The sequence below is a fragment of the Excalfactoria chinensis genome, chromosome 5, assembly GCF_039878825.1.
Source record: "Excalfactoria chinensis isolate bCotChi1 chromosome 5, bCotChi1.hap2, whole genome shotgun sequence".
NCBI classification, from domain to species: Eukaryota; Metazoa; Chordata; class Aves; order Galliformes; family Phasianidae; genus Excalfactoria; species Excalfactoria chinensis.
The window spans coordinates 41,036,326-41,056,780 of record NC_092829.1 but is presented as its reverse complement, the minus strand read 5'-3'; the positions used below and the strand labels follow the sequence as shown (position 1 = coordinate 41,056,780).

Sequence of the window (20,455 nt, the reverse complement as noted above, 5' to 3'; positions counted from 1 at the left end):
TTCTTGGTTTTAAATAAACTGCCCTCCATCCTGTGGACAATAATATTAGCAGAGGTGACAAGCAGAGCAGCTCAGAACAGCAGAACTTGAAGAAGGCAGGAGGAAACTTAGCACCCTTTTTTTGCCCTGCAATGCAAATTAGCCATCTGTACTTCAGTAACACCCAGAAACAGCACCCGGGGCACCTTTCTGCTGAAAACTGTGCCCGCATCTGGCAAAAACACTCCCACCCACTGCCCTTGCCATCTAACTTTGAGGTTTGCAAAGGACCTTCCCCTTTCCCAGAGAGGAAAGCAATAATTCTATTTCCTGCAACATATATTTGAAAGATGAACCTATAGCAATCACTGAACACAAATCTTTTGGGGTCTACCAAAGGCTTGGAGAGGAATTCGCTATTCTGTGTGTAAGGAAGATCCAAAAGCACCAATCACAAGGTGAGGTCATTTACCTTTCCCTGCTTTATAAGCCATTTCCAAACCACCGGTTGGTAAGGAGACTTAAAGTTCATAAGATTCAACAGGTCAATCACAAGAATTAAAGAGAACCCAGCTTTGCAAGAAGAAAAAATTAAGTCACATGCAGAAGTGCAAAGCTAGCAGCAGGGGGAAAAAAAAAGAAAAAAGAAACAAAACCAACAACTCATTTCCTTTGGCACAGAAAAGGAACAGGCAAGTGAGTTGTCAGAAGAGCCAAGAATTCTACTTCCTATCATCATTAACCAAATGAAGTAAGAGCACACTTCTCCAGACAACCAGACCCACAGTCTTCCATTGGAAAGGCAGGAAATGTCACCTGGGGCAGGTAGAGGCACTGAAAATAGAAACGTAAATTATAAGAGGAAGGGCACTGTAGATACTTAAAGCAGGGAAAAAGGAAACAACAAAAAAAGGGAGAAATAACCATACTGGATCCCTTCATAGATCTGTGAGCAATTTTAAGAAATGGTAAATGTGCTCTACAGCTAGTCAAAAATAAGGCATGCTTTCTAGAGTGAGAATATGTAGAAGAAAAGCTGAACATACCGAATAAATCATGCTACTGAAATCTTTATTCCAGCATATTCTTAGTTCCCTTCATTGGTCGAAGGAAAATACACAAGATAACCTTCCAGTCATTGAACTCAGCATAAACAGAATTATAGCTTAGAAGTCGCACAGATAATTGGGATTTTTTTCTTCTCATTTTAACCTGCTAAAAATATTTTCATAGAATCACAGGATCATTTGAACTGGAAGTGACCCTTTAAAGGCCATCTGGTCCAACTCCCCTGCAATAAGCAGCGACACCTACAATAGATCAGGTGCTCAGAGCCCAGTCCAGCGTGACCTTGAATGTCTCCAGAGGCAGGTCAACCACCTCCTCTCTGGACAACCTGTGTCAGTGACTCAACACCCTTATTGTAAAAAATCACCTTTGTGATGCCCAATCTAACCCCCCCCCCCTCTTTTATCTTGAAACCGTTTCCCCTTGTCCTATTACAACAGACCGTGCTAAAAAGTCTCTTCCCCTCTTTCCTATAGCCTCCCTTCAGATACTGAAAGGACACTGTGTTCATACCTGATGCTCTAGGAAGACTTCCAGCTTTACAGATGTATCTGGCTGCTTCTTACAGCATTTTCTGCCTTCTCTGCTTTGCGCCTGACACATGCAACATGAGTGAATACGCAAACGTGATGCTGACTTGGCCCAAAGTGCTGCCAAAAAGCTCCAGGAGAAGGATGTAGATGGTGGGTTTTTTTTTCTTTTTGGCTGGTTGGTTGGCTTTGTTTTTTTAAAGAACTTTGAGTAATCATCATGCTAGAAGCCACAACACTATAAAAGCAGCATTAAAAATTAAAAATAGAACAGCTGCTATTTGACTTCTTCACATCTGCTGGATTAGGTGCTAGAGAAATTTATATGAAGTTACTGCTTAAACAGTATCCAAAAGAACCCCACACAGACTACTCCAAGTGATAACTTAACCCTCAGAAGCTGTAGTTCTGAGAGAGACCCCAACCTTCGGCGAAAACATGAACACAAATTACAGCAGTCACTGGTAAGTCCATCTCTCTTTCTGTATAAATGTTGGTACTAAACTAACCTCCCAAGATCACGGGTGGAAAATTGGAAGAGTGAAATAGAGAAGAACTTCTGAGTGGATATTCATATATTTAAAAAGAAGGAAAGATGACTGAACATTTATAAACTACATCAAAATAACAAAGGCTAGATAATATACTCCACACTGAACTAACACTTTGAACAGAATATGCCTTACACTACAGCTTAGGTTTTTCCTTACAAACTTTAATATCTTAACATTTAAAGACAACTAAGGAGCAGATTTAGCTAGCTCAACAATTGCAGATCTCAGAGTAAACAAGCAGTTCTGCTAAAGACCAAGGGAAAGGAGAGCTAAGAGCCATTAACTCACTGTTAGCATTGGTGAGGGGTGAAAGAAAGAAAGGGTAAGTTCACCTCAAAGGCTCAAGAATTTAGCAGAGCAGCTTCTTGCTGCCATTTTTAACAGGGTTTTCTGTCATGAGATCAGTTGGACTGTCCCTGGAAACCAGTGTTAGGTGATGCCCAGACAGGTTGCAGAACCCAGCCCAGGATGTTCTACAATGAGCTAATCACACAAAACAAAGCCTCCAAATTCAGCATAATCTTATGTCTGTATGTTTGGCACGTTGAGAGCTTCTCAGTGGCTCACACTGTGTGTACTCAATGAAATCCCTGGTTATTAATTCACAGTGCAGGACAGGTGCTACCTTCGCAGACATTAGGAATGGAGCCAGTTGGTTATTCGTGAGCAGCACTGGGGGCTGTCAGGAACTTCTGTTTAATGAGTAACAGTCTCTCCTCCCCCTCTCCGAAAAGAAAAGCAAACACAAGGTAAGGTCACTGTTTCCTGATTATCCTGTGGATCTTCTAGTTACATATTAGCTTTCATGCATATTAACAAAACAATAAAGCAGCAGCAGAAATTGGGTTTTTTCCCTACCCATACCAAGAAGTAAATGAATAAAAGGGTAGATTTAAGACAGACAAAACTGCCTGGGGGAGACGCATCTTTCCACAGACAGCAGCAGTCCAGCCCAATCCCACTAAGATGTAGGCTCAGTGACTGATCCTCACTAACATGATGGGCCACAGACATTGCAAACATACCGTCCCCGAGCCTAAGTTTTAGCTGAAACTCCCATTCTGTGAGTAGACAGATGCAACACATCAAGCCAGCCATGCAAGCATAAAAGAAAACTTACATGAGGAAAAAAAAAATACACCCAAAAAGTACTGCTGACCATCCACTCCAAAAACTTCATAGCTGAAATTCCTGCCATGTCTGCTTGAGGAGGGATTACAAAAAAGATAAACATAACAAAAACCAAACACACACCACACAACGTGGGTTAGCTGTAAAGTCAAGCACCTGACCTACAAAAGTTTTCTTATCTGTTTGTAATGCAACTCTCTACACCCAAAGCAAGACCTCAAAAGCAGGTTTAGGTGAGACCTGGCCAATGCAGACTCTGACGTTGGACAGATTGACTTGAGCAGATCTCAGGGTTTAGATTTTGCCCCAGGCAGTATGCAAGGCTCTGCGCTAGTTCAGGGGAGAGGCCTGGAGCAGCACCCCAGGCACAGAGCCAGATGAAGAAGAACAACACGGTGCTGAGCTGCTGACACCGGGGGTACAGCACCTTCTGTGGGACACCGAGCTGGTAGTGGGCCAGCAACCACCTGAGGAAGGTGCCAGTATCACTGCTCGCCAACACCATGACAGCAATCAGTCAAAACCACAGCAGGTGCCAGAATTTCTTTCCATAGAAGAGTTAGCTTTCTATTAGCAGTGAAAGATGCAAAAAAATTAGGCCTACGCTGCACAACCACGGCTGTCATGGCCTCCTAAAATGATGCACAGTTTATGAAGGACAAATTAAAATGGACAAAGCAACAGACCCTTCAGTTCCCTTAATTCAGTTCTCTCCTTAAAGGCAGTGCACTGTTAGTACCCCAGCAATGAGACTAACACTGAAGTTTTTCAGCTTGATGGTAAAATCATGTAGTGTCCATCCATCTCCAATAATAGCAATATCGAGACAATGAACTCTATTGAGGCATCTAATAAGGCAGATAGTCATTTGCATAGTACATTTTCTGTGACTCTCTGTAATACAGCATCTCAAAGACTCAATTCAGACTATTCTCCTTTCCCACAGACATCAAAAAAAAAAAAAAAAAGAAGGAAAAAAAAAAAGAAAAAAAGGATTCTTCACCAGAAAAAGTAACAATGACCCTTCCCATAATAGGAGAAAGCACAAAATGGGGTTTTCCTGCCTACGACGGGTGCACACTGCTGTCAGTGTGTTTTTATTTGGTTGTGTGGGCTTTTTTCATTTGTATAAAAATACACACTCTTCATCTCTGTTGAAAGCTCAGAAATACCTTTCTGATTTTGCTCTAACGGGCTTCCAAGTAGGAAGCACTTTGAGATCTCCACCCACCTGACAATTTCATCTTTAATTCCTGCACTGCAGTCTTTTCCTTTCATCTCTGCATATACACCCTCCATTCTCCCTCCCCCCCCCCTCCATAACTTGCTGAATTATTCCTTGCTGGGCACACTGGGACATACCATGGTCCTGGTGATGCACTAGCCTGCATGCGAGCCCTGCGTTTTAGCATAGGCTCTGCAACATGGGTAAGCTTGCCAAGTCACTTTTCCATCAGACAGCTTAGAAGCAACGCACACACACACGAGGCTTGTGTTGTGCCTCACAGTTCAGCTCCAATAACATCTCCAAGTACTGCTGTAGAAAAGCTGCAATAACTACAATCAAGATGAAGAAGAGGAAGGACATAAAGCATCTACATTAGTCCCAGTGGTAGCAAAGCTACCTTGAACTACAAATCCCAGCCCTATGCAGCCAGCATGGGCAACCATGACTTGGGCTCTGTGGAAATGAAAGTAGCTGGTGTTTTTGGCATGTCAGTGAAGGTCAGTGGGAAGGGGAGAGCGAGCTGCCACAGCACAGCTCCAGTGACGAACGGCGTTGCGCTCTTTGTCCAAGTTTCTGATTTTATCGGATTATGCCACAGTGTTAACATTGTTTATGGCCCTATTTTGTGTCTGTGAATCACCCCCTCCCAGAGACTCTTCCTCCGCCCGTTTATAAATAGCACCACACACAGAACAGAGCCTGTGAAGCACAGGAGACTCGTCGAAACAAAATAAAGCGCATCAAGCTGACAATCTTTCAAAAGCCTTTCTCATTTATTTATAGCGCTGGCCATGGCCAGACAGACAGATTCCCACATTTTATAAACCCTGTAGGTCACTATCTCCATTGCTCACTCACAAACAATTCTGCTAGTAACAAATTCCCTCTGGTTACAAGTGAACTTCCCCAGCACAGTGCTGCTTGGCACAGGCCTTCTGGAAAGAAAGATTTTTAAATAAGCAACATGATGTATTTTTGTATGTATTTGGAAGCAACGTATGCCTAGCCCAAAAGAAAGAAAGATGACATTATAGCAAAGCAGATATGCAACCAGAAGGCTCAGAGAACAGTTTGCTGGACTCTGAAGGCACACAACACCTTACTGAGCCAACACACTGCCCACCGAGCTCCAACATCAGCCGCTCTATGTTTGCAACCCCAGTAGCACTGGCAAAGCTGGAGCTGGAAAAGCCCCTGGTATTGCACTACCAGCAGAGATGCAGATAGACAGGGCAGAAGATGTTCATGTTCTCCCAGGTCCACTGAACAGGAACAAAAGACCCAGAGAAATAGCACTGCCATTCTCTATGGATAAAATTTCCACTAAGTAAGTGTGTAACGTGAATGCAATTCAACACTTCTCCATTTGATTTACTAGTTATTTTTCCCCCCCTGGAATTAATCACACGGTTATTTGTCAGACTAATCGTTCCTTCATCAGCTGTAGAAGTTAAAACCTGTTGTAACGAGATTCCTCTTTAAACACAAAGGACAAGTAAAACAACTGAAACGCATATTTTGGGAACAGTTAAATGTGTGATTATCGTGGTTCTTTTCTATTATTTCATAGACTCAACAAATAAAAAAATACTTGTTTATAGTCTCAATTCAGAAAGGAAAATCCCAGTGCCTGGAAAACATCACATTAGGGTTGGACATCTTTTAAGCCACATATGTCTTCTTTTTTATCCCCCTTTTTCTTAGTTTTTTTAATTCTCCTACTGCTTATCTCAGCACACAGTTCCATTTCCTTTAGCCTCTCTCAAACAATAGTCAATACTAAACAAACAACAATTAATACTAACCTGAATAACTTCACACTAAGGGCTCATATATTCAAGTATATGTATGATCACACACCCACATATACACACACACCCTTGAACTGACTTGTACCAAAAATTACTTTCAGAGAACGATAAAAGAAGAGGAAGGTTCTCCTACAATTAGACAAGCAGCACAACCTCAGCACACCCGAGCTGTGTGTCACAGCCCTCTGGTCTCCAGTGCTTCATTCTCCACCCTTATGAAGAGACACATTCCTAGAGGGCTCAGTAACACAGATCTCTATTATCACTGTAAAATACCAACCAAAGGAATTGCAGAAGTAATATTTAACCTACCATTTGAAGAATACATTTGTAATCACACTTTATAGCTTCTCTGACCAGCACACAGTGAACTCTGAGATCATAAAATAGGAGTGCATCATAACAACAGGAATGTCACAAAAAGTCTAACGGATGCAAAGGGAGAAACAAATCAGGGAGGAGAAAGAAATTTAATTAGAGCTGGCTGCAAAGTAAGGCATATGGTTCATTTTTGCTTTCAATTAAAACACCCTCCTCAGCAAGCTAAATAAACACAAATTTAATCACATACATCAAGGAACGAAGACAAGCACAACAGAAAATCTAGACAGAAGCTGAGCTATACAACATGTGCACTTATAATCCAAGCTCTGCAACAAATACTACTCCGTCACAAGCACAGGCACCACAGCACATAACCATCCATCACCTCCACATCAGTAAAACCTGCTCCACCCACAGAACTCAAACCTGATTTGAAGCGTGGGCAGGAAAGGACAGAGAGAGAGAAGTGTAAAGAATAGGACTGACTCCCAGGAACAGCCTTTTTAAAAAGAGATAATAGTGAAGTTTCCTATTGACAAAAATGCTAAAGTTAAAAAAAAAAAAAAAAAAAAAAAAAAAAAAAAAAAAAAAACAACAAAAACCACCACCAACAACAAAAAACCTGCCATGCTTCTACAGTTTTTAGCAAGGGATAGTGTAAGAGATGAAGGCCATCAGGGCAAGATTTGAAACCAAAATGACTCACTCATTGCACTTTGGAAGACACAAGGAAGACATGGGGCAACTGAGTGTTTTGTTTAGAAACCAGCGTTATCACTATAAGACCATCTGTACCTGCATGAAGAAAACTCAAAGAATTTACAGAATGGCTCCAGATTCCACTTTCTATGAGCCTTAATAGGGTCATCTGGCACATACAACAGGATTTTGAGCGAAAGGATCTGAATACTGGACCGTGGCAGGGCACCATTAGAGCTTGGCTTCACCAAGCTTCCACTGGGCTGCAAAGACCCCTTAACTGGGCCAGGCTGATGCCTACCTCAGCTTGAAAGCTACTTTAAAACAAAAGCAGGGGCCCTGCCTCTTGGCAAAGCTGTACTAGGGGAGCTGCACAGAGACATCTTGCATCTTTATCACAGATTGTATCCTGGCAGGCTGATGCTTCCCCAGCAATTCCCTCTGATGAGAGAGCTAGCACTGAGCAAAGGCAGGCAAGTAGGGCTGAAAGAGAGCAGCATGAACCCTGTGCCCTGCCACCACCCTTGGGAAGGGCACTGATTAAAGCTAAATGGGCAGCTTGAATTCTGACTTTCTTTAACTTTTGAGTGCCAGGTTTTGCTGCCACAGAATCATTCCCTAAATAAACAACACAAATTCAGGTATCTTAGAGACTGCCTTCATATGCATTGCCACAACAATAAGCAAGGTTACCCCACTATTTACTGGGTAGCTTTGACCACCAGCAGATACTGATCACCACCACCGTGCTATAATTAGTAGCATATGACTTGCAGGCTTCTGCTACATGAGTTTACAAGTTCAGCATTAACTTCCTAGAAATGCTTCCTACCAGTTTTAAGAAGTATCCAAATTACAGGCGATAGTGTCATATTATCACAGCTGTCAACAGCGCAAAGGGCTGTGGGTGGGGGTTGAATTTTACCTCTCTCTCATTTCAGGAAGAGATGTCTCATCCCAACAGGAACTAATTAAAAAGAAGGGGGGGACTGGACGGTTCATTTCAGAAATGAACACGGTTCAGCTCTCTGTAATGAAACAGCGCACACTTGGGCACTGCTTCAACAGCTGATGCATGCTGTTAACTTACGCAGGCTCCTGAAGTCTTGCTCCTTGTGGACACTCTGTGTTTACTCATCATCCTCCCCAGCACCCTACTTCCTTTTCTTCAGAAACTTCTGACTCTGCTCTTGGTTTCTTCGAGATGGCCGTGTTGAAATAGTGCTAATGCCTGAAACTCAATTAGCTTCCCATATACTTCCTTTTGCGTCCTCAGCTGCGCCCACACCTGGTTCTCATTTTGCTCCCTTCAATACATTAAAAAAGGGATAGAAACATCTCAAGCCAGATACTTCCAAACGCCACCCAATTCCTACAAACCACAGACCAGTTATTATGCTACAAGACACCCATAAACAAACCCTGGGTTTTCTTCCTCACCAAAGAGAAGCATTAGCTGTGCAATTAAAGGCAACGACTAGGTTTGTTTGTTATGTACAATGCACACAATCTGCAGCCAGAGCAGTCTGATGACAGCCACCAACATATTGATTTTCCCAGCATTTCAGTATAATGGGTGTTGGCTTTGTCCCCATTTCTCAACAGGATCTGACAGGCTTGCAGGTGCAGCTTACTCCCCAGCCCCTCCACTCCCCTTGCTGCTCCTATCACTCTGAGGAGCTGTTTCACAGCTCACATTTGCTCCAAGACAGACTCAGCATCACAGGCCACTAAGCGCCTGCCAAGGTCCTATACTGACTCAGTCATGCTCCCATCCCCTTTTCCAGAGCATCAAGTTGTTTACCACAGGCTACCCTGTGTCTAGAGGTGAATGTCTATCTCACAGCACAAGAAAGCCTTCCACATCTGCGCCTGATGCAAGAAATGCTTCTCCTATCTACAAAGTCACAATAATTAACCAATTCACTCGGAGAAGAATGGGACGAGATGCCACAACCCAGCTTTTGTCTGATTTATAACCCATTCATGACCAAAAGGGAATACTGTATTCATAGGATGCAGGAAGTTGTGCAAGCAAAGATTGTGGTTTTTTTTTTTCCTTCAGCTCTCATCAGTGGCAGTTAATGGCAGAAGTGAACCCTGGTGGAGACAGATGCAGAGGGGCACTACGCTCACTTCCTACATGCACCTGGCAACTGAGAAAGATACATAAATATATAAATATATATACTTATTTAAAGAAGCTATTGGCAGAGATATTTTAGCACTAGCTGTGCACAAATGCACAGCATTGACAACCTCCAAAACACAGCCAGAACAACAAGAGGGAAGAATGTGCAAAGAGAAGACACAATGAGCAGCAACTGGAGATTACTTTGACTGGTGGTTATGTGAAACCTTGACTTGGCTTACAAAGCCACGGCTCAGGGAACCTGCCCCAAGAGCTTGAACCTCCACACCTGGGAGACTGTGAAACTCAATCTGGTTAACCGTCAGAGCACAGCTGGAAATCAGAGCCATTTCAGATGCCAGCAGTTTGCTCAGCTGGCAGAAGGAAAGGCACCACATCATATGTTGCTTCCTTGCAGCCTGCAATGACAAGCACGATCCACATCGTTGGGGGTCAGGACCCATCGATGGGTCAGGCGAGCAGTTCCTCTACCCTCAGACAAATGTGAAAATCACACTCTACCACAAGCCCTAAGAGATCTCAGTCATTAACCCACAAACCTCTAGTAGCATTTCAGAAGTCCTACAACATCCCCGGGAAGTGAGAGCAGCAAATGTCTTTGTTTTGGTACAGTGAACATTAACAGGCTATTGCTCAAATGGGAAACTGAAGTTTGGTTCTCTCTTATCTTTTCCACATTGTTCCACAGAAGGAGACACAACCTTCAGCTAACCAGGTTTTACTGCAAATCTCAGATTACCATGGCTGAAATGAAGCCACCTGAATGCAGCAGTGACAAATACGTAGAAATGACTCTAAACGAACCTCAGCACATAAGATATTCAGTTTCTTTTCTACATCCCTTTTTTCTTTTCAAAGAGAATCTCAGATTTCATTTCCACAGCCAACTTTGCAGAAACTTGAGTGCAGGGCATCACCCCACCACTGGCAGCAACTGGTCCGTGGAAGAATTGGACACTGCAACTTACTATTCTTCTTATCTTTAAAAGGAGCTAAAAAATAAACAAGTAGGGACTGTGTCAGCTGCTCTGAGCTGCCCTAAGTGCAGCAATAAACACCATGCACACTGCTCACAGGTCGAACCATAAATGCACTGCACAGAATTCTGCACATAAGCATAACCTTACAGAGCACAGTAAAGGTCATCGGGAACAACCTTCTGTCTCATAACAGCACAAGTGGGCAGTGGGTTTGCTAGAATGGGGGGGGCTCCTTTGTGAATCACCCAGAACTTCAACCAGAGAAGTTGTGGATGCCCCATCCCTGGAGATGTTCAAGGCCAGGCTGGATGTGGCTCTGGGCAGCCTGGTCTGGTGGCTGGTGACCCTGCAGATAGCAGGGGGGTTGAAACTGGAGGATCATTATGGTTCTTTTCAACCCAGGCCATTCTATGATTCTATGATTCATTCTATGAAAGAGCAGTACCTTCCTGCAAGATAAGTAAACAAAGCAGTGCAAGTGAAAAAGACACTTAAAATGTATTTTAATTTTGTAGGCTGCTCAAACTTCCAGATATTTAGAAAAGAACTATTCCATTTCCACTTCTACAGCAAAGTCCTAACCATAAGGAGACCTAGGATTCATTTTACCAGGAGGTTGCAGGGGTAAAGCAAGAGGAAAAGCTTGCTATGTAGTCAGTAATTGCCAGCTCTGGCCTTCTGTTCACTTATCCTGCAGCGTACGCTTCTCCCACTGAACCAGGAAATAGTTCAGCATTTAAAAGCATGAAGACTGAGTCAGAAGACAATAGTTAAATACCAGTTAAACCACATACCGTAGGCCTGTCTTGTAGTAGTGGGAAATGAGTACTGCTTAAGGCGGTTCCAGATATTGCATCCACCTGCAAATATTTGCTGCTGGCTAGAGCTCAACACATACACTCTCACTAGCAGTGCCAGTACTTTCTGAAATATTGCAAGCAAGAAAGAAAGTTTCCTTAATATAGAATACAATAAACTCATTCTATGCTATAATCATTGAGGGTATATATAGCTTGGTTGAGGGCTAGGTTATACGATTAAAAAGTTAGCTAATGATAACTGCTTCTTTTTTTCCCTAGCCTTTTTAAGCTTTCATTTCACGAACATGGAATCCTGTTATTTGCTGCTTTAATGATGATCTTTTACATGGAGTGCAGAGCGGAGATCAGAACTTGCAGTGCCGCAGAGGAATTGGGCACGTGCTCACAATAAAGGCACAGAAGCAATTACACTTTCATTACATAGTCTCAAATCCACATAAAAATACCCCCATGTTAAGACATTCATATTTTAGACCAGCTACCTTCCAGCAATAATGAAAAGCCATTACGACTGGAGAAAGAGACGATGAGATAAAAACGCACTGACGTGATGCCGGAGGACACTGGCCATTAAAATCTTATAAAGGAATAGCTAAACACTTTAGAACAGTATTTCATCTGTAATCGTTCAGCTGGAAAAAATGCCTTTTTGCAAATGGATTCAGAGCAATTTTTTTTTTTTAATATGTCGCCTGCCCAGCTTTTTTATTTCTAAATACCTCCTCCAAATTTTAACATCTTCAAATGAAGTCCTCGATAAAAGGCACAGACAAAGGGATTTTTTTAATAGAGACAAAGGAAAGCATTGTTGAGATTTATTAAATGCATACAATTACCTGTATTGTCACAGAGATGAAAGGACAAAGAGCCAACAGATCCAGTTCCAGAACTTACAGCCGTGCCCTTCATCACATTTGTATTTTAAAACCGAACTTGAGTTAACACATTCATAATACCAGTGTCTGTGAATGCTTTGCATGAACTTCAAAACACTCTGTAATATTTTAATGCAGCTGTGACAATACAGTTATGATTGATAACTCAAAAGAACACATTCAGTGTAACGGCGTGCTTTCAGTTTGTTGGAAGAAGAAATTCAGAACCAGTTCAAGTTTTGGTAGAAAAAATAACCATCCTGTCTATTAGGGACTTCAAAAAACAAAAACAAAAACAAAACCCAACACCTTCCCTTTTTTAGTTTTTCAGCTCCAAAATATTTCCAGAGATTGGATTTCAAACCACGGAGACTGAAAGAAGAACATCTTTTGATTCTGCAGGTAGTCGCGTTGTCTACCTCATGCAACAGCATCTCGGTCTCCTTTCTCCAGTACTTAGATGTACCCACTGGAATCTGAGCCTAACTCATGTGCCTGCTGCATGCCAGCTAGAAAGGCCAGATCCTGACTTCAGTTCTGTGCTGCTTATTTCCCCGTGCCCAGCTGTGCAGAGCTACACTGCAGAGGTGAATTCCCCTTGCAAAGAATTATGCAAACTGAAATAAAGATGACGAACTTCCCCAAAGAAAGGCCTTCTTTTTTCTTTTTTTTTTTGGTTTTGTTGAAGATGCACACTAGGGACCGTGGGAAGGGAACTGCATTAAACTACAGATCTGTAGAAAGTGAAACTTGGTTAATCAGGTACAGTCTACTTTGCAAACAGACCATCTGGTATCATGACCAGAAGCAATTATGTTGTTTTATATGGAGCTCTAAGCCTGCTGGTGGAAGTGTCTGATCCTGCAAGGAGGCTGAAAGAAAACCAGGACTTAGAAAACATAATTCACATATCAGAGAAGCCATACACTGCCAATAATCCCCTAAGTCTGTAATAAATGGATGACTCTACATGTAGCATCAAGAAAACATGAGAACTCCTATGCTTGTTTTCACTGGAGAAAAATAATAAAAGAAAGCTGAATTTCATGTCCTAAAAGGATGCTGCCGATTTAACATCATTCATTTCCTCCTTGATTATTTATAAGTACATGAAGCTCCTGCAGTACGAGCCAGAACAACTGAGCACAATCACAGCAGAAGGAAAACCCAGGCTGTTGTTAAACTTCCTTACTAACACGACACAATTTTGCATACGTAAATGTAATGCCTACCACAGGCACCCGTGTTGTTTTGTTTTTTCCTTCACGCCAGTTTTCTTAACAGCGTCACAGTTTAACCTTGAAAAGTGCACTGAAACCTTGGCACACCCAATGCTGTGCCAGAAGCACTGGCAAGGCTGAGTCACACAGCTACACTCTGCTATGGCAAAACCAACGTGCACATCTTCCACCTGCGCTGCAGAGTGCAATGGTAAAAGCTCAGTGCTTTCTCAGCCAATGCTATGTCTTGATGTCAGAAAGAGCTGTCAGCACTACTGTTTATGTAGACTGGTGTGCCCTAACACTAACCTGTATCTTTCCTTGGCCACTACCCCCTACCCCATCACCTTGGCAGCATCTTCCTGTCTCACAGGGAGAGCAGAGCACTCCCAGTCTGCTCCTGGGCACCTTCCTGCCCTTCACTGGGCTCTGGTGACATACTGGAACAGGTTGCCCAAGGAGGCTGTGGATGCCCCATCCCTGGAGGCACTGAAAGGCCAGGCTGGATGTGGCTCTGGACAGCCTGATCTGCTGGCTGGTGACCCTGCACATAGCAGGGAATTTGAAACTGGAGGATCATTGTGGTCCTTTTCAACCCAGGCCAGTCTATGATTCTATCATTCTATGATTCCAGGGACAGAGTCCCTAAAAATCCCAATTTGAAAATGAAGACTCAAAGTCAGGTATGCAGATATAGATGTGCCAGTGGTGACCTGCTCGTGTGGGAACCTAAGAATATAAACATAGAAACGTATTAAAAAGCTAACAGAATCAAAGCACATGAGGAAATAACGAGAGCTCTCGGCTTCAGCTGCACAGTAATGGGGAATGAAAAAACAAGTCACCCATATTCCTGTGAGAAACACTCTCCAGAGCCACCTCCCTCTGCAGAGACAAACCATCAGCAAACAAGCAAGAGCTGTGTTGGCATAACCTTGAGCAGGGCTCTTCATAGATGTATGGATCGTTCCCTGTCTTACCACCCATCTAAAAATTTGTCCAAAACTATGCAAGATTCATCTTGATAAGCAGTGCAAAATAATTCCACTGAACCAGTATGAGTAGAGGCACCAGAAGATACACTTGAAGCCCTCAGAACATGCCAAGCTATGCTCCCCAGTAACAGGAACGAGCTGCTTGCACAAATAACCCCTTTCTAAGGAGCACTCCTGATGAGGCTCAGCTCAACTTGCAACCCTTTGCAGGCTGGCAGGTAACAAAACCAACCTCTGAGAATATTGCCAAAAGGAAGTGAATAATTAATCTGTGAAGGCATCTCGTAACAGAGCCAGCTGTGTTTTTGATATAGACTGTAAAATCCTAACAAGAAAAAGCTCTCAGACACCAATGTCTCACCCCTCACCTGAGCTGCGGCAGCAGAGAGCTACAGCATCCCCATGCTCAGGTGAGAGCAACACACAGAGCCAGGACCAAATGCCACCCTCACTCATTCCTCAATGCAACAGTGTCAAACAAGAGAGCTAAGAGGCGGCATCTGCTTACCAGGCTACAATAAACAGACTGTAATTTACAACAAAGCTTCAGACCAAGGGTCAAGTCTTTCCTTGACGATTTTATGGGCTTAGAAGCAGAAGTTTCTTACCTTCAGTGGGGGTGGAATTTCACAGAAATTATTCCTTATGTTCTGTCTCTGGCCCATATGGCACACAGTAAGAAGAAAACAGTACTATGGTATGTAGACAGTACTGTCCTGCGCACCACAAAACCAAACCAATCAACCAGAAGACCACAAAGTCTTTCCAATAAAGAAAACAGAAAACCCCAACATTTTTTAAGAGATGTGACCAAAACATTGCACACATTGAGAACTCATCAATGACACTGTGGGTTTCTTTTACTCATTTAGTTTGGTTAGAACAGTACAAATTGGTCAGAAAAGGCAGAAGTGCACCAAACAAATGGGAGGGAGAGGAAGCCAGTGTAAGGGAAGCTAAGGATGAGGGAAACTTCTTGACATGCCCCAGCACAGGGCTCATTTCAGATGCAGGCTTTAGTCTTCTTGCCCACAAGTGGAGCACGGTTAAGCAAAGACCAGTTGAAGCCTCCACAGGTTTGGTACTGTTCCTACTTCTGGATGTAGCTGTAGTTATAATTTCCACTACCCAGAGATGCAGATGAAAGCACAGTCTCTTTTTCTTCCGTTACATTTCTAATTTCTGCAGGTGGAAACAGAAGCTTTTTTACGTGGCCCAGAGTGTCTCAGTGGGAAACGAGTGACAGCTGCACTACAGGTTTCTAATAACGACAGGTTCTTCCAATTGGCTGATGGTAGTAGGAAAATAACCATAAAAACATTCAGTGAGGTTCCAAATACCAACAGCATCAGACTGTGACTGCTACAGTTTTGTGTTGCCTGCCTTTTCCACCCAGTGCTCACCAGCAGCTCAGAAGATAACTAAATGAGCCACGACTTCATCAATCCAACTCTGTTCTGACATGGATGTGCCCATTCTTTGCTGGATTACAGAAATACCTTTCCCACTTGATCTTGGGTTTTCTCCAGGAATTTTGGTTTAGTGGGGGCCTGTTCAGCTGCAGATACATTTGGAAACAGCTGGAAAGCACTCAGAGAAAAGCCTTGGTGCAGTTTTTCAGAGCATCTGTTTTGTTCTCTTCCTGCACACACTGATCACCTCCTTCCCCACACATAGCTTTCTAACCTTTTGCATTAGCACATGCTCACCTTCACTAACATGCTGTATCCCACCACAATTAGAGTCCTCCTCTACAGCCATCTCCTGCCGAAATCTAATTTCCTACTGATGGTTCTATTTAAGGCAAGGATCTCTTTCTCCAGCAGTAGGCCCTTTCTGCTGAAGAAAAGTCAGCTAGCTCCTCCCATCCTCCCAGTGACCTTTAGTGATGTTCAGGGTACTATTTACACTCAAATTTTGGAGTATGACAAAAAGCAGTCACATCAGGCTAGCAACCAGCTGTGCAGCAACTGGCTGCTTCAGTGACTTTCCTCTCCTTTGCTCACAGAAAGAATTTTCTTTCAAACAAGCAAGGAAGCAAGAAAAAAGACATGAGATGGGTTTCATACCTGAAAACACCACATTCCCAGTACCCAACCACTCTATGATACTGCTGAAATAGCCATCCTATGATACGCTGTAACTCTATTAGGAAGATGGAGGTGCACAAATTAAAATGGTATGGGTTAGTAGAGTCCAGTCCTCCACACTAAGCAACCAAAACATTTAAAGCAGTAGCTATTTCTCTCATATTTGGTAACTCCAACCAAAAAAATTACATGCCATGAAAATCCTCAACAAAGCCTGGCATGTAGCTCACATAATTGAGGAAGTACTAATAATAGCGTGGCTGTTTGCACAGACAACATTTCCACTGTGGACCTGAATTCAGATCTCAAATATGCAGAAGAAGATATCTTGTTGTGCGTTGCTGGCCGGAGACTAAAACCCAAGTACTGGAATCCAACTGAGTGTGCCACAATATGCAGGCACTGCGCACATCCATGCCACGCAGAAAGCAGCACCTTTATCATGTGCTACGGAAGGTGTTCACACTGTCCTTGCTTTGAATGTACAGACGCTCTTGAAACAAACCTATACTGCAGCTTAGTACAAGAATGGAAGTGCATTTCAGCATCACTCAGCACAGAAAACAACCTGTCCTGACAGATAAGAAGTACGTTTCCAAGCTCCTCTGACACAGGCGAACACAGTTCAGAAACACAGCTTCTCATTCTGCTCTACATGTCCTGACTCCAGGCACGCTCAGGTCTCCAGATCAGGGATGCCCAGAGCTGTGTTGCTAATGGTGGCTGTTAAAGGTTTTACTTTGGAAGTCTGTCCACAGCAGCAGGTAGGCAGCCTCACACTTCTCAAGCTTTAGCCTTTTCCAAAGCTCTAAACAGGTAAATCTATGACAAAGTATTTGCTAAAAATTTCCATAAACAGCATTTATTTTAACATATATTTTTACTTTCATGTGATGAGGATTACTTAGAATAATTTTACAAAAACTAAAAGGTAGATTTTCATCTAAGAGAAGGCTCAACAAGGATGATTAACAGTGACCAACATACAGCGGAAAGAAACTGACGTGGAACACATACATAGCAAGCGCACATTTTAACATGATGGTGCATCATTTAAACCCCTCAGCTGGAAATTCAGATCAGCAATTAAATCACAATCCTATGCAACGCATTCATGCAGCATCACTGAGAGTTTCTGTGCAGGATAATACACAGTAAGAGCAGGCCATCTAGGCCTGCATAAAAAGCATTTGTAATTCCAAACAAACGAAAAACAAAAATACTGGAGCTTAAAAGTCTACTACTTTTGAGCAGTGGATGTTATGTTGCCATCTCACTAACAGGGCCATTTCCAAACCACTGGCTCTCACAAAAGCACAAAGCAAGGTTCCTTCCTTTTGTTTTTATTTTTAAGAAATTCCAACCTTGACCATTATTTTGTAACTTCTTAAGAAAGAAAAAAATAGGGAAGATGCTTCTCCTTGAGTAAAAGGCACCACAGAAAGATCATATGCCTGTCACACCACTGAGGAGCTGCTGTGACACAGCCGTTCCACAGCACGGGACGTTTCCCAGCCCTTGCGTGTGCTGGGCTGACAATGCTGTCTGTGTTAGGAGTGCTATCCCCTCACCAACCCCACCTCTGTCATCTGAGGAATCACAGAGGCCAGATCCAGCTGAGCCACCCAACTCGCTGCCTTTCTCTCGTGGGCTGGCAGGGAAGCTGTAGACAAGGGGTAGTTCTCAGTGGCAATGTGTGAAGCCTGCTCATGGCATGTGCCTGATGGTTCCATCAGCAGCTGCCTTCCTCAGCCATCAGCTGGGTAACTCCCTAGGTAGTCCCAGGTCACATCCTCACACCTGTACACACACACCACACCATGAATGACATCAGCCTGCTCTGACATCTGACTCAACCTGTGCCAAGAACCCAATCACGGCGAGAAAAACTGTTCTCTATTAGATGCCATCCTGACTTTTAGAGGACAAGACCACATGAACACCATTTGAATGGAATAGGCAGCAAGACCAACCACATGTTGAGCAATCATTCCCTCCAAAGCTTTGTTCTGCATCCTTATTGCTGGCATTAATGGATTAAACAAGTCTAATGTGCATCTTTTCACACGCCACCCCCCTCAAACCACAAGTGCCAAACTGAAATCAAGCTAATTCACGCAAGTGAATAATTTCTCACAACCATGCCATCAGCAAGGGCTCAGTTCCTACCCCTAAGAGACTTCTTTCCCCCCCATCTCTCTCAGGAGACCAAGCAGTTGCCCCTAAGGATGGTAACTTCCCAAGGTGCTGACCAGCTTCAAGAGGACAGGTGTGGCAGGAGGACTCCTGGCACAAGCCCTCATGTTCAGAGGTATGCCTAACATCACAACCAAGGCCGTCAAAACCTGTTGCACTGTCAGACCATGACAGCGAGATTTCCAGGCTGGGCACAAGAGCAAAGCAGAGATAGAACAACAGTGTTCCATTCTCCAGGTGACTTCAGAGCAAGGTGCTCAAGCTGAATGAAAGACAAGGAGGAAGCAATGATTTAGGATACACATCGTCTGCAATCATGAGCGAGTACCAATGTGAGATTGGAAAAACTGGAAAAGAAATAGCTAAAATATAGCAGTAGTATAATCCTGTTCTGTGACTGTCAGGGTGGGACTGAAATATAAGCCAGGGGGAACTGTCAGCACAGATTACCAAGCACTCTGGTCCATACCCACACGCACTCACACTTCCAAAGAGAAGCTGTTGAGGCAGAGCAGCCCAGCCAGTATTTCTGGAAGCAAAAGTTCAGTGAGCCCTGAAACATCAGAGTCTGCAGCAGTCACAGTGCATACCTATGCCAACGTTAGAAAGTCATTAGCCAAGAGAAGCACGGGGTGAAAGCCTGTGCCATGCCACGATGGGCGCGTCACCTGGCAAGGGACTGCGACTTACATCACCAAAAGGTGTTCTTGGAAGAACGGCCGGTGTGCGCTCCGGCACCGAGGGAGGAGGCCTGAATGAAGCACAGCCGTGCTAACGGAGGCCTCCGACCGACCCGCAGCCCGATGCTGCCAGGTCCGCTCCCTTCACGCCCCGGCACGATTTTTCTGTGAAACCCCCGCAAATCACTCCCGAAAGCCATAGCCCAGCGGGCGATGCGCATCACCGGCACGGGAGAAGAGCAAACAACATCACTAATTAACCAGCGGGCTCGCGACCGGAGCAGGCTGCAATACCGAGCGAGAGGACGGGAGCCGTCCCCGCTTTCCGTAACGCAGTTGCCGGCGAGGCGGACGCCCGCAGCACGCTCCGCTCGGGTTGCTCCGCCGGCTCCCGCCTCCTCCGCAACCCCAGCGGCGCGGACGAGCGGCCGCCCCTCGAAGCGACGCCGGGCGGGGCTCGGACCCCGTGGGGAGGCCGCCGCCGTCCCCAGGTGAGCTCCGGCCCGAGCCGCGGCGCCCCCCGGCCTCTCCCCGGGCGGCCTCGGCGGGACAAAGCCCGAGCCGCTTGCCGGCCGCACACCTGCCCGCGGCCGCGGGCCTCCCCCCGGGGGCAGGTGCGGCGTTCGGGCTGCGGCCAGCCCGGACGGACCCCCGAGCCCGCGCCGCGGTCTCACCTCGGCGGGCAGCAGCAGCAGCAGGAGCAGCGGGCAAGGCTGGAGCAGCGGGAGCAGCGGCAGCCGCCTCATGGTGGCGGAGAACGATCCCCGCCGCGCACACGGCCGCTCAGCCCGACGCCGCCTCCCCCGGAGACATGGCCGGGCCGCGCGCCCCGCACCGCCCGGCGTCCCACCCCTGCGCCGCCCTCCCAGGCGGCGGCGGCGCCGCGCCCTCCCCCTCGCGCTCCGCGGCTGAGGGCGGAGCTGGGAGCCGCCGCCGCCGCCGCCCGGGGGAAACCCTGAGCGGGGCGGGCTGGGGGGGGGGCGAGCGGGACGGCCGGCGGCGGAAAGGACCGCCTCCCCGAGGCCTAAACGGCCCCTCCTCCCGGCATCCGATGCCCCGCCGGGACGGCCGAGGGAGCGGCCCCCTCCGAAAGCCCCTGCGGGCCTCGGCATCGCTGAGCCC

General features: G+C 45.1%; 1 protein-coding gene across 1 annotated transcript in view; it reads right to left on the bottom strand.

Moving 5' to 3' along the window:
- The window catches only part of PTPRJ (protein tyrosine phosphatase receptor type J), a 67,888-nt gene extending 47,695 nt beyond the window's left edge, over positions 1 to 20,193 (bottom strand). The window contains exon 1 of the mRNA XM_072338772.1: positions 20,008 to 20,193. Coding sequence (XP_072194873.1) covers positions 20,008 to 20,079 — 72 coding nt within the window. The 5' untranslated portion in view covers positions 20,080 to 20,193. The remainder of the gene's footprint in view (positions 1 to 20,007) is intronic.
- Between the last annotated feature and the right edge of the window lie 262 nt (positions 20,194 to 20,455).